Genomic DNA, 12,111 nt, shown 5'->3' on the forward strand with positions numbered 1-12,111 from the left:
GGGAGTAGTAGTACTTGTAGTAAAGGAAAGATCACTGCGGGTATCACTCCTGACACCCGCTGTGATGCTCCTGTATAATGTATGGATGCGGCGGCCGCTCTCCTATGGTCCCCTGCATGGCCGTATATATACACATATTCCTATTTCTCACAGAGACCTGTAATTGGCTGGAACCATCTGGCCAATCACAGCTCTGCGGGAAATATGAATATGTGTATATATACGTGAGTGCAGGGACCATAGAAGAGCGGCCGCCGCATCTATACATTATACAAGAGGATCGCAAGGGACCCCGGCGATCTGTCAATTAGTACAGATAACTACTACTCCCATCATGGAACAGTGTGTTCCATGCTGGGAGTAGTAGTACTACCTAAAAAATTGTCGAATACATTTTTAGTGCTTTACCTGTTCACATAAATTGATCCCTGTTTAAAAATTAATAAACATAATAAAAAAGATACATTTTATTAGATACAATTTTTTCCATCACTACTGTATCTTTTTTATTATTATTTTTTTATGGTACCCTACGAAATTTTTATAAAAAAGGTATCTCCATAATATTTTAGGATCGCTAAAGTCCAAAAAAGAATAAAAAGATTTACCGAATGTACCCGAATACCGATTGTATCCGAAAAAATCAAACCGAACACCCAAATACCGAATGTATCCGAAAAATCAAAACCGAAAATATTACCAAACCGAAAAATTTTTCCAAAACGAAAAAACGAAACGAAAATTTTTCTAGTGCACAAGTCTACAGCCTATATTAGCCTAAACTGAAAACTGCATCCATCATATAGAATAAAAGTTATATTTTGCTGTTCTGTTTTATGCTATCGACGTTCATCTCTCATGACAGATGCACATTTACGACGGAGACCAAGAAGTTGCATTGCAAAATACGGACAAGTGTGAACTGCGTGATTCGGTGACACTATGATGACTGTGTCTCTGTACCTGCTTAAAGAGCTGCAGGTTAACTGCTTTCTCCAAAAACTGCTTCATGGTGCTGGAACGATGGGCTACAAAGCTCTCCTCTGAAAATGTAATTGGTTCCCCCTAAAGAAATCAGAATAGGGAAATCAGGTAGAGGAAACATATAAACAGGCAACATATAAACATAACATATCTGTTAGTACCTTTTACAGGACACATATAATATTTTATTTACACTTACACTTTTTAAGTATCCATAGGGGACTTTTACTAGCAATCTTCAGATTGCTTACACTGAGTAATGCTATGCTGTTGCATAGCATTACTCAGTGTTATCTGCGATCTGCTGGTAGAGCCTGGCTCAGCAGGGTCTAGCAGCAGATCAAGCCGGAACCGCGTGGAGCAGGTGAGGGGACCTCTGGTGGGCGATCAAACTGGACATGTATCAGACCCCCATATATATTAGGGACACAGCAAAAGCCACTATTGATCACGGTACTTAAGGGATGAATGACTGAGAACGACGAGATTGCCATTTTCCGTCATTGACTGTAAGTGCAGGCTGCTGATAGCCGCCATCACTTTCAGTCTATGAAGTGAAAGCAGCTCCAGCGCTCTCTTCATAGTCAGTATGCCGCTCAGGACGTAAATGTACGTCCTTGTGTGTTACCAGGTACCAAGGCACTGCACATTTACGTACATTTATGTCCCTAAGGGGTTAAAATCCCTGCTTAAAGGGTCGCTCCCACCATCCTATTTTTTTTTTCTCTCTCCCTGCCTATTGGCAATCTATCCCTAACCCCCTCCCTGCTTTTCATTTTTATTTTTACTATATTAAAAATGCCTTTTGTCTGCCTGGCAGTGTGCTCACTACCAGGCAGACTTCCCCAGCAGGCATCACGTCAATGATGCCTGCTGGGGGGGACTTCCGCCCTTAGTTCATCCACACAGGGTGCCTCCAGCTGTTTCACCACTACAACTCCCAGCTTGCCCTGACATCTATTGGCTGTCAGGGCATGCTGGGAGTTGTAGTATTGAAACAGCTGGAGGCCCCCTGTGTAGATAAACTATTAGTTAGTTACAAGCGGCGCTATGGCGCTAGCCCGTTCCCCCCCCCCCCCCCCGCTACGGCACTAGCCCGTTCCCTCCTTCCCCCCCCCGCATACCCCGTTCCCTCATTACACTTGCAGTTACTGCAGAGTCCGGCAGCGGGCGTGCAGGGACAGCGGCGGCAACGAGGCGGCGGCGATGTGCGGGAGGAGTGGCCTCCCAGCCAGTGGCCGGGGAGCCAATGCGCTCGCTCCCGCCTGTCTGATTGACATGCAGGGAGCGAGTGCAGCTTAACTGAAAAAGGACTGATTGCCGCTCCAAAATCAGTCCTTTTTCAGTGGCCGGTTTTTAAATGTAAATTAAACCTTTTTAATGAAAAAAATAAAATAAAAGTATATTAGAGATATGTTGTAGTACATAAGTACATAAGTACTACAACATATCAAAAAATAAAGTTGGTGACAGTGCCCATTTAAAAAAAAAAATCTCTTCTTGAAAACAATAGGCACGAACTGCATGTCCTGCAATGTGTATTTTGATGCATACTACGAGCCAAAATATGTGACGAAAATCTCCGTGTGAACCTGGCCTAAGGGGTTAAACCGAAGCTCCACAATAATAAGATGCTGAGTCAGGAAAAAGGAGAACAACTCACAGGTCTGTATCGGAGAGCGTCCCTGTATGACCCAAACAGCGTGGCCTGAGCTCGGAGGAAAGCACGTGACACGCCGTCTCCGGTGGATGTCGACTGCTTCTTCAGCTTGCTTTTCAGGGTCGAAACCTGCAATAGGAGAAAGACGAATGTAACATACTATAAAATAGGAATAACAAGGACACGTGAAGGATGATATGTACAGTTTAATACATGAGCCCGATGACAAAGAAAACAAAAACAAAACAAGAAAAACAAAAAACAGATTTGATATCCATTACAAATCTGGATACAAAAATAGAACCTGAAAAACATAGTATCATAATAATCCAAATAGAAGACGGAAAAAACTGGAGACGGGAGGAAGAAAGGAAAAAAGGAAATGTCATAAGGAGACAAAATGAATTAGCACCTGTCAAATTGACCCGGTGAGGGGTGTCAGCGTCCAGTGGTGGGGGTCTCATCCCCACTGACTCAGCCAAAATCTCTCGGCCCCTTGCTATAAAAAATGTATATTACACCTGCTGAACTGATAATGGAAATGAAGGTGGGGGCACCCATATGTGAGAAAGCAATCTCCGTCACTTCCCTCTCCCTGGGCCTACCACGTAAACATCTTCTATTATCTGGGCACCTATCGTGTAACCTTAGCTGGGAGGAAAACGTTAACCTTTCTTTAGCTCAATAAAAGTAAAGAGAGCGTGACCTCTGTCGCCGCTGTAAGGCAGGTAACCTCCGCCATGCCGGAAATTAGTATGTGTGAGATTCTCTGTTGCACAGTACTACATGTGTATGGGTCATTATTGGACCGGTCGTGATCAATTTATGCTGTATATACTATACTTTTTGGGCTTGTTTGTTGCTGCTCCTTTTTTTTTCGCGGGGGGGGGGGATCGTTTGCATTTAATATGAAGTGGTTTTTGATCCCTACCTATTGTATCCATTGTTTCCCAGTGTGGCCACAGCTGTTGCAAAACTACAATCCCCAGCATGCCCAGATGGCCATAAGCAGCCATTGCGTGGCCTCACTGCTCTTATGGTAAAAAGTCTCCAGCTGCGATGGCAAAACCTTCCATCCTCTAGACTTCCATCCTCTAGTGTTTCTCAACCAGGGTGCCTCCAGCTGTTGCAAAACTACAACTCCCAGCATGCCCAGACAGCCTTCGGCTGTCTGGGCATGCTGGGAGTTGTAGTTTTGCAACAGCTGGAGGCACCCTGGTTGGGAAGCACTGCTCTAGACCAATGTTCCCCAAAGTGCAGCTATTCAGCTGTTGCAAAACTACAAGTTCCATCATGACTAGAGATGAGCGAACTTGCAGTAAATACGATTCGTCACAAACTTCTCGGCTCGGCGGTTGCTGACTTTTCCTGCATAAATTAATTCAGCTTTCCGGTGCTCCGGTGGGCTGGAAAAGGTGGATACAGTCCTAGGAAAGAGTCTCCTAGGACTGTATCCACCTTTTCCAGCCCACGGGAGCACCTGAAAGCTGAACTAATTCATGCAGGTAAAGTCATCAACTGCCGAGCCGAGAAGTTCGTGACAAATCGAATTTACTGTAAGTTCGCTCATCTCTAATTATGACCTGACAGCCTTCATGTGGCAGAGAGTTCTATTGTCTCACAGCTCTTACAGTAAAGAATCCCAATTTTCTTTCCTATAGACCAATGTTTCCTGACATGCAGTTCTCCAGCTGTTGCAAAACTACAACTCCCATCATGACCTGATAGCCTTCGAATGGCAGGGTGTTCCATAGCCTCACTACTCTTACAGTAAAGAATCCCTTGTTTACGAGGACGGGAAAACCTTCTTTATTGAAAACAGTGTCCCCCAACATGTGGCTCTCCAGCTACTGCAAAACTACAACTTTCATCAGGACCTGACAGCCTTTGTGTGGCAGAGCGTTCCATAAACTCTCTGCTCTTACAGTAAAGAATTCCTGTTTGTCATAATATCGGAACCCTTCTTTCCTCTAAAACAGAGGTCCCCAACCCAGTTTTCAGGGCCCACAAACAGTCCAGGCTTTAAAGGGGTACTCCCGTGGAAAACTATTTTTTTTAAATCAACTGGTGCCAGAAAGTTAAACAGATTTGTAAATCACTTCTATTAAAAAAATCTTAATCCTTCCAGTACTTTTTAGGGGCTGTATACTAAAGAGAAATCCAAAAAAGAAATGCATTTCCTCTGATGTCATGACTACAGTGCTCTCTGCTGACCTCTGCTGTCGATTTTAGGAAATGTCCAGAGCAGCATATGTTTGCTATGGGGATTTTCTCCAGCTCTGGACAGTTCCTAAAATGGACAGCAGAGGTCAGCAGAGAGCACTGTGGTCATGACATCAGAGGAAATGCATTTCTTTTTTGGATTTCTCTTTAGTATACAGCCCCTAAAAAGTACTGGAAGGATTAAGATTTTTTTAATAGAAGGGATTTACAAATCTATTTAACTTTCTGGCACCAGTTGATTTAAAAAAATAAAATAAAATAAAGTATATAGCCCCTAAAAAGTACTGGAAGGATTAAGATTTTTTTAATAGAAGTAATTTACATATCTGTTTAACTTTCTGGCACCAGTTGATTTAAAAAAAAAAAAAAAAAAAAAAAAAGGTTTCCACTGGAGTACCCCTTTAAATCTTTCCTTGTTCCATTCCAACAGAGTAACTGAAAAAACATAATGTTGGTGGGACTTGAGAGCTGGGTTGGGGACCACTGCTTTAGACCAGTGTTCCCAATTAGTGGTGGTCCACACACTCACACAGTGATAATTTACTGAAAAAGCAGTGTGGCTATGCAATTCTGCCACACAAAGGCTGCCAGGTCATGATAGGAGTTGTAGTTATGCAACATCTGGAGTGCCACATGTTTGCTCTCAATACAGAAAGTGTTCCCTTCTTCATAAACAAGGGGTTCTTTACTGTAAGAGCAGTGAGGCTATGAAACACACTGCCATATGAAGGCTATCAGGTCATGTGGGAGTAATAGTTTTTCAACAGCTGGAGAGCTAAATGTCAGGAAAAACTGATCTAGAGAAAAAAAGGGTTTACCTTAATCACAAACTCGCATTCTTTACTGTAAGAGCAGTGAGGTCACATTAAGACTGTCAGGTAAGGATGAGAACACTGCTATAGAGAAAAGTGGATATCACCATCATTACAAATGGGGAGTCTTGACTGCAAAAGAAATGAGGCAATGGAACAAAGGCTGTCAGGTCATGATAGGAGTTGTAGTTTTGCAAAAGTTTAGGGAACACTGCTCTAAACATGGAGTATGCCCCTTGCCATGGTTACAGTTTTAAGTGAAGCAAAAGAAAAAACTAGAAGGATCTAGTAAACTACAATAAGCTGTCATGTTTGGATTAGCATTGCTACTTAATGCCACATAATACTGTAAAAACATACAGCAGCTTCATTGAGAAAGGAGTTAATACGGTCTCGACAAACCACACGAGTGTGAACAGCCTCCCCGAACGCTCATAATAGAAGAGTCAAATTAATTAGAGTGTAATCCTAGTAGACTGCTAACAAGGGCAGCGCCGGGCTGGATGGAGCAAAATTACAGAAAAGGACATCGCTGCGGGTGACGAGGGCACCGGCACGGGTGACATTCTGCATTCAGTCCTCCCACGTGAGCACATCAAAGGAGAGAGGATGCCCCACTGGGTGCAATTATCATATAGCCAATAAAGGGGGAGGGGTGTTCTGGTTATGCAGAATAAATATACTGAGCTAATCACATATAAGATGAATTATACACTGCTCAAAAAAATAAAGGGAACACTAAGATAACACATCCTAGATCTGAATGAATGAACTAATCGTATGAAATACTTTCATCTTTATATAGTTGAATGCGCTGACAACAAAATCACACAAAAATTATCAATGGAAATCAAATTTATCAACCCATGGAGGTCTGGATATGGAGTCGCACTCAAAATCACAGTGGAAAACCACACTACAGGCTGATCCAACTTTATGTAATGTCCTTAAAACAATCAGTAGTAAGTGTGGCCTCCAAGTGCCCATATGACCTCCCTACAATGCCTGGGCATGCTCCTGATTCAAGAGGGATGTCCTCCCAGACCTGAACTAAAGCATCCGCCAACTCCTGGACAGTCTGTGGTGCATCGTGGCGTTGGTGGATGGAGCGAGACATGATGTCCCAGATGTGCTCAATCGGATTCAGGTCTGGGGAACGGGCGGGCCAGTCCATAGCATCAATGCCTTCCTCTTGCAGGAACTGCTGACACACTCCAGCCACATGAGGTCTAGCATTGTCTTGCATTAGGAGGAATCCAGGGCCAACCGCACCAGCATATGGTCTCACAAGGGGTCTGAGGATCTCATTTGGGTACCTAATGGCAGTCAGGCTACCTCTGGCAAGCACATGGAGGGCAGTGCGGCCCCCAAAGAAATGCCACCCAACACCATTACTGACCCACTGCCAAACCGGTCATGCTGGAGGATGTTGCAGGCAGCAGAACATTCTCCACGGAGTCTCCAGACTCTGTCACGTCTGTCACATGGGCTCAGTGTGAACCTGCTTTCATCTGTGAAGAGCACAGGGTGCCAGTGGCGAATTTGCCAATCTTAGTGTTCTCTGGTAAATGCCAAACGTCCTGCACGGTGTTGGGCTGTAAGCACAACCCCCACCTGTGCATGTCGGGCCCTCATACCACCCTCATGAAGTCTGTTTGAGTGTACACATGCACATTTGTGGCCTGCTGGAGGTCAATTTGCAGGGCTCTAGCAGTGCTCCTCCTTGCACAAAGGCGGAGGTAACGGTCCTGCTGCTGGGTTGTTGCCCTCCTACGGTCTCCTCCACATCTCCTGATGTACAGGCCTGTCTCCTGGCAGCACCTCCATGCTCTGGACATTACGCCTACAGACACAGCAAACCTTCTTGCCACATCTCGCATTGATGTGCCATCCTGGATGAGCTGCACTACCTGAGCCACTTGTGTGGGTTGTAGACTCCGTCTCATGCTACCACTAGAGTGAAAGCACCGCCAGCATTCAAAAGTGACCAAAACATCAGCCAGGAAGCATAGGAACTGAGAAGTGGTCTGTGGTCACCACCCGCAGAACCACTCTTTTATTGGGGGTGTCTTGCTAATTGCCTATAATTTCCACCTGTTGTCTGTTCCATTTGCACAACAGCATGTGAAATTGATTGTCAATCAGTGTTCTTCCTGAGTGGACAGTGTGATTTCACAGAAGTGTCATTGACCTGGAGTTACATTGTGTTATTTACGTGTTCCCTTTATTTTTTTGAGCAGTGTATTATCACCTTGTTTATAAGGATTATGGTGAGGAGCCTGGTTTACGGCTAGAGTTTACACACTATAAAAGGGATGTACACAGGTTGACTAGAAATTGGCTTGAGCCTCTGCCCTTTTCATGTTCTTCCTATAAGTGCCCTGGGCAGTCTGGCATCATTATGTGGCCATTTATATAATAATTACAAGAAGTGCCCCTGAAAATGTCTGTGCACGTCCCTGCACCGTTCATATACTGTACAGCAAATACAAATGTGCTGAAACCAGCAGCTAGGACGTGGCGGTGGGTCCTTTTTGTTGTCTCTCGGCTGCAGTTCTGGATTTTTTCCCCCCCAGTGCTCAACACCTACAAGGCTCCTGCACGAAACAACTGTCCAGACTCAGCTGTTGTAAAACATTGACGGATGCAGAACTGTCAAAAAACATATACTTGTATAATGGGGCATGACTTCATGGAACGGACGAGTGAGTGACAGCGCTGGTCCTCTAGAGATCCGATAGCACCAGCCACTGGTACAAATTTCGGTGATGTACGACTGACCGCGTACAGGATGCCAAGACGGATATCTTGATGCTTTTTTTTTATACTTAACCCTTTGTATCCAAAATGTAAAAATAAAATGGGGAGAAAATAGAAGTAAATAAAAATGATGGAGTCGGCACCTGAGGAAATAAGGATCTGAATGGTGACAAATAGATTCCCTGGGATTCCGAATACAGATTGTGCTGGTGTGATCAGATAGGTCCCTTAAAGGGGTACTCCGATGGAAAACATTTTTTTTTTTTCATGAACTGGTGCCAGACAGTTAAACAGATTTGTAAATTACTTCTATCAGCTGCTGTATGCTCCAGAGGAAGTTGTGTAGTTCATTCCAGTCTGACCACAGTGCTGACACTTCTGTCCATGTCAGGAACTGTCCAGAGATGGAGCAAATCCCCATAGCAAACCTCTCCTGCTCTGGACAGTTTCTGACACAGACAGAGGCGGCAGCAGAGAGCAGTGTGGTCATACTGGAAAGAACTACACAACTTCCTCTGGAGCATACAGCGGCGGATAAGTACTGGAAGGATTATGATTTTTTGTTATATGTCATTTACAAATCTGTTTAACTTTCTGGCACCAGTGAAAAAAATTATTTTCCACCGGAGTATCCCTTTATTGTTGTCATGGCTTTCCCCGTCCCTCTAACCCCTAAATTGTGTTTGTTAGGTGCCTTTAATTTTAGGGCTATGTTCACAAGGCAGAATATTTGCAGAATGTCTGGACATCCCGCAAATGGCAGGCGCCAGCAGAAATGCGCCAACTCCATAGACAGCAATGCATTTCTGAGCGGATTAACATGTTAATTCCACTGAATTGACAGAAATTCCGCTGTGCGCACGGTGCAGCAGAATCCCATTGAACACAATGGGACTCTCTTGCAAAAGTATTTCCAAGATGAATTTTTCTGCCGGATTCCACTTGGAAATTCTGTTGTTTGTATATGTGGTGAAGAAAAACGGAGAGACAGGCAAGAGGCGCCTAGTACATTACCTCAATGGACCTTTGCCCCTCAAAAAGGAGGGAGACACATAAATAGGTACAGAAAGGCAAAAAATGCCCGTGTTACGCCGAGCGCTCCGGGTCCCCGCTCCTCCCCGGAGCGCTCGCAACATCCTCGCAATTGCAGCGCCCCGGTCAGATCTGCTGACCGGGTGCGCTGCGATACCTCTCCCAGCCGGGATGCGATTCGCGATGCGGGTGGCGCCCGCTCGCGATGCGCACCCCGGCTCCCGTACCTAACTCGCTCTCTGTCGGTCCTGTCCCGGCGCGCGCGGCCCCGCTCCTTAGGGCGCGCGCGCGCCGAGTCTCTGCGATTTAAAGGGCCACTGCGCCACTGATTGGCGCAGTTGGCTTAATTAGTGTGTTCACCTGTGCACTCCCTATGTATACCTCACTTCCCCTGCACTCCCTCGCCGGATCTTGTTGCCATTGTGCCAGTGAAAGCGTTTCCTTGTGTGTTCCTAACCTGTGTTCCAGACCTCCTGCCGTTGCCCCTGACTACGATCCTTGCTGCCTGCCCCGACCTTCTGCTACGTCCGACCTTGCTCTTGTCTACTCCCTTGTACCGCACCTATCTTCAGCAGTCAGAGAGGTTGAGCCGTTGCTAGTGGATACGACCTGGTTGCTACCGCCGCTGCAAGACCATCCCGCTTTGCGGCGGGCTCTGGTGAATACCAGTAGCAACTTAGAACCGGTCCACCAGCACGGTCCACGCCAATCCCTCTCTGGCACAGAGGATCCACCTCCTGCCAGCCGAATCGTGACAGCCCGTAGGTAGAGGCTGCTTACCTCAGGCCCCACTGTATGGGGGGAGGCGGGGGGTACACTTGGAGACAACTGCTGCAAGCCTTCAGGTCCCAGTAGCAGGTGAAAAATCATCCCGTAGTAATTAACAAAGGTGAAGTGGAAAAATGACATTGTTGGAGGCGCTGCTGTTGTGATGTCAGTAGAATGGAATCCATTCCGACAATAAAGTGATTAATTAAAAAACACAACGCATTTTGGAGGTAAACACCTCCTTCTTCAGATCAGATCGGTATACTGATCTGAAGAAGGAGGTGTTTACCTCCAAAACGCGTTATTAGTTTTTAAACAATAATATTTTTATTTTGGTAATCTTAAATAAAACCTTCTAGTTTACTATCACTTTATTGTCGGATTGGATTCCATTCTACTGGCATCACAACATTAGCACCTCAGACAAGTTCCTTTTTCCGCTATACCTTTGTTGTGTGAATATGGCCTAGGTGAGAACTAGGAGGACGCAGCTTTGGATTTCTCATGGGGATTTTTACACCATATGCCGTCGCTTTGCTGCGTTCTTAGTCATATGATGGCACAGTCTACTTCCTAGTTAAAAGGTTTTTTGTTTGCAATAATTGTATGTTCATATTGAAAATATCTGTGCATGTAAAACATCATGCAGATGCCCATCGGGAATGGGATTCTGTAAAACGATTTCGACACTGAAATGAATATGAAATTCCATTGTGTGTACATGCACTATGGTAGAGGGTTCCTCCAGCTGTTGCAAAATTACAACTCCCAGCATGCCCGGACAGCCAACGGCTGTCCGGGCATTCTGGGAATTGTAATTTTGCAACAGCTGGGGGCACAATGGTTGGGAAACACCGACCTATGGGTTCACACAAACCTTTTCCGGCAAATATTCTGCACCGAAATTGTTTATTCTGCACGGAATCGGTTTGCAATCTGCATCCCAGGAATGTTAAGGCTAGGATCACACTACTTCAAGGTGTGATGGGATTCAATGGCACTGAGCAGGAGCAGACACGTCAGGTAAGATGGAGGATGGCTTTATTAAAAAATGCTATGCGTTTCACTGCAGGTGCGGCTTCATCAGGCATGGTGCCTGATGAAGCCGCACCTGCGGTGAAACACGTAGCATTTTTTTAATAAAGCCATCCTCCATCTTACCTGACGTGTCTGCTCCTGCTCAGCGCCATTTAATCGCATCACACCTTGAAGTCTTATCCTGCCATTGTCTCGCTTGGATGGGAAGGCTGCAGACTGGACTTGTCTCTCACTCACTCTGACCACTGTTGTGTGTGAGCTTACACAACCGCTCATGGTAAGGGCATTTCCTAATATACCTGTGGATCCCCTACCTTGCGGTATTACGCTATGGAGCGCTCTTTCCTTCTTTTTTTCTAGGATCACACTACGGAATGTCCGGGCAGAAAGTTTCCGCCCGGAGATTCCGAGCGCGGCCAGCGCCGACTGGACACTGCAGTCTCCAATAGACTGCAATCTGTTCTGCGAGCATTTCCGCCTGAAGAATGACCAACGCCATTCTTAGGCTAGGTTCACACTACGGAATCTCTGGGCAGAATTTCTGATGGAGATTTAGCTGGCGGCACTAGGACCGCACGGACTGCATTACCGTACCCATAGACGGCAATGCATTTCTGGGTAGATCTTTTGGGTGATCTGCTCAGAAATGCATTAACATCTATGGGGACGGCAATGCAGTCCGTGCGGTCCTAGTGCTGCCGGCTTGATCTCCGGCAGAAATTCTGCCCAGAAATTCCACAGTGTGAACCTAGCCTTAAGGCGGAAATTTCCAAACGGATTTTACGTTCACAAATTCCACTTCACAAATTCCGAAGTGTGAATTTGTGAACGGAA

The 12,111-nt window shown here is 45.5% G+C and overlaps 1 protein-coding gene across 4 annotated transcripts in view; it reads right to left on the reverse strand.

Annotated features, from left to right (window-relative positions):
• DENND1B (DENN domain containing 1B) overlaps nt 1–12,111 on the reverse strand; it is a 253,388-nt gene that overhangs the window by 40,051 nt on the left and 201,226 nt on the right. For all 4 annotated transcript variants that reach the window (XM_056523457.1, XM_056523454.1, XM_056523455.1 and 1 more), the window contains 2 exons: nt 2,648–2,773; nt 964–1,065 (listed from right to left, as the gene is read on the reverse strand). In XM_056523457.1, the coding sequence (XP_056379432.1) occupies nt 964–1,065; nt 2,648–2,773 (228 nt within the window). The remainder of the gene's footprint in view (nt 1–963; nt 1,066–2,647; nt 2,774–12,111) is intronic.

The sequence above is a fragment of the Hyla sarda genome, chromosome 6, assembly GCF_029499605.1.
Source record: "Hyla sarda isolate aHylSar1 chromosome 6, aHylSar1.hap1, whole genome shotgun sequence".
Lineage (NCBI taxonomy): Eukaryota > Metazoa > Chordata > Amphibia > Anura > Hylidae > Hyla > Hyla sarda.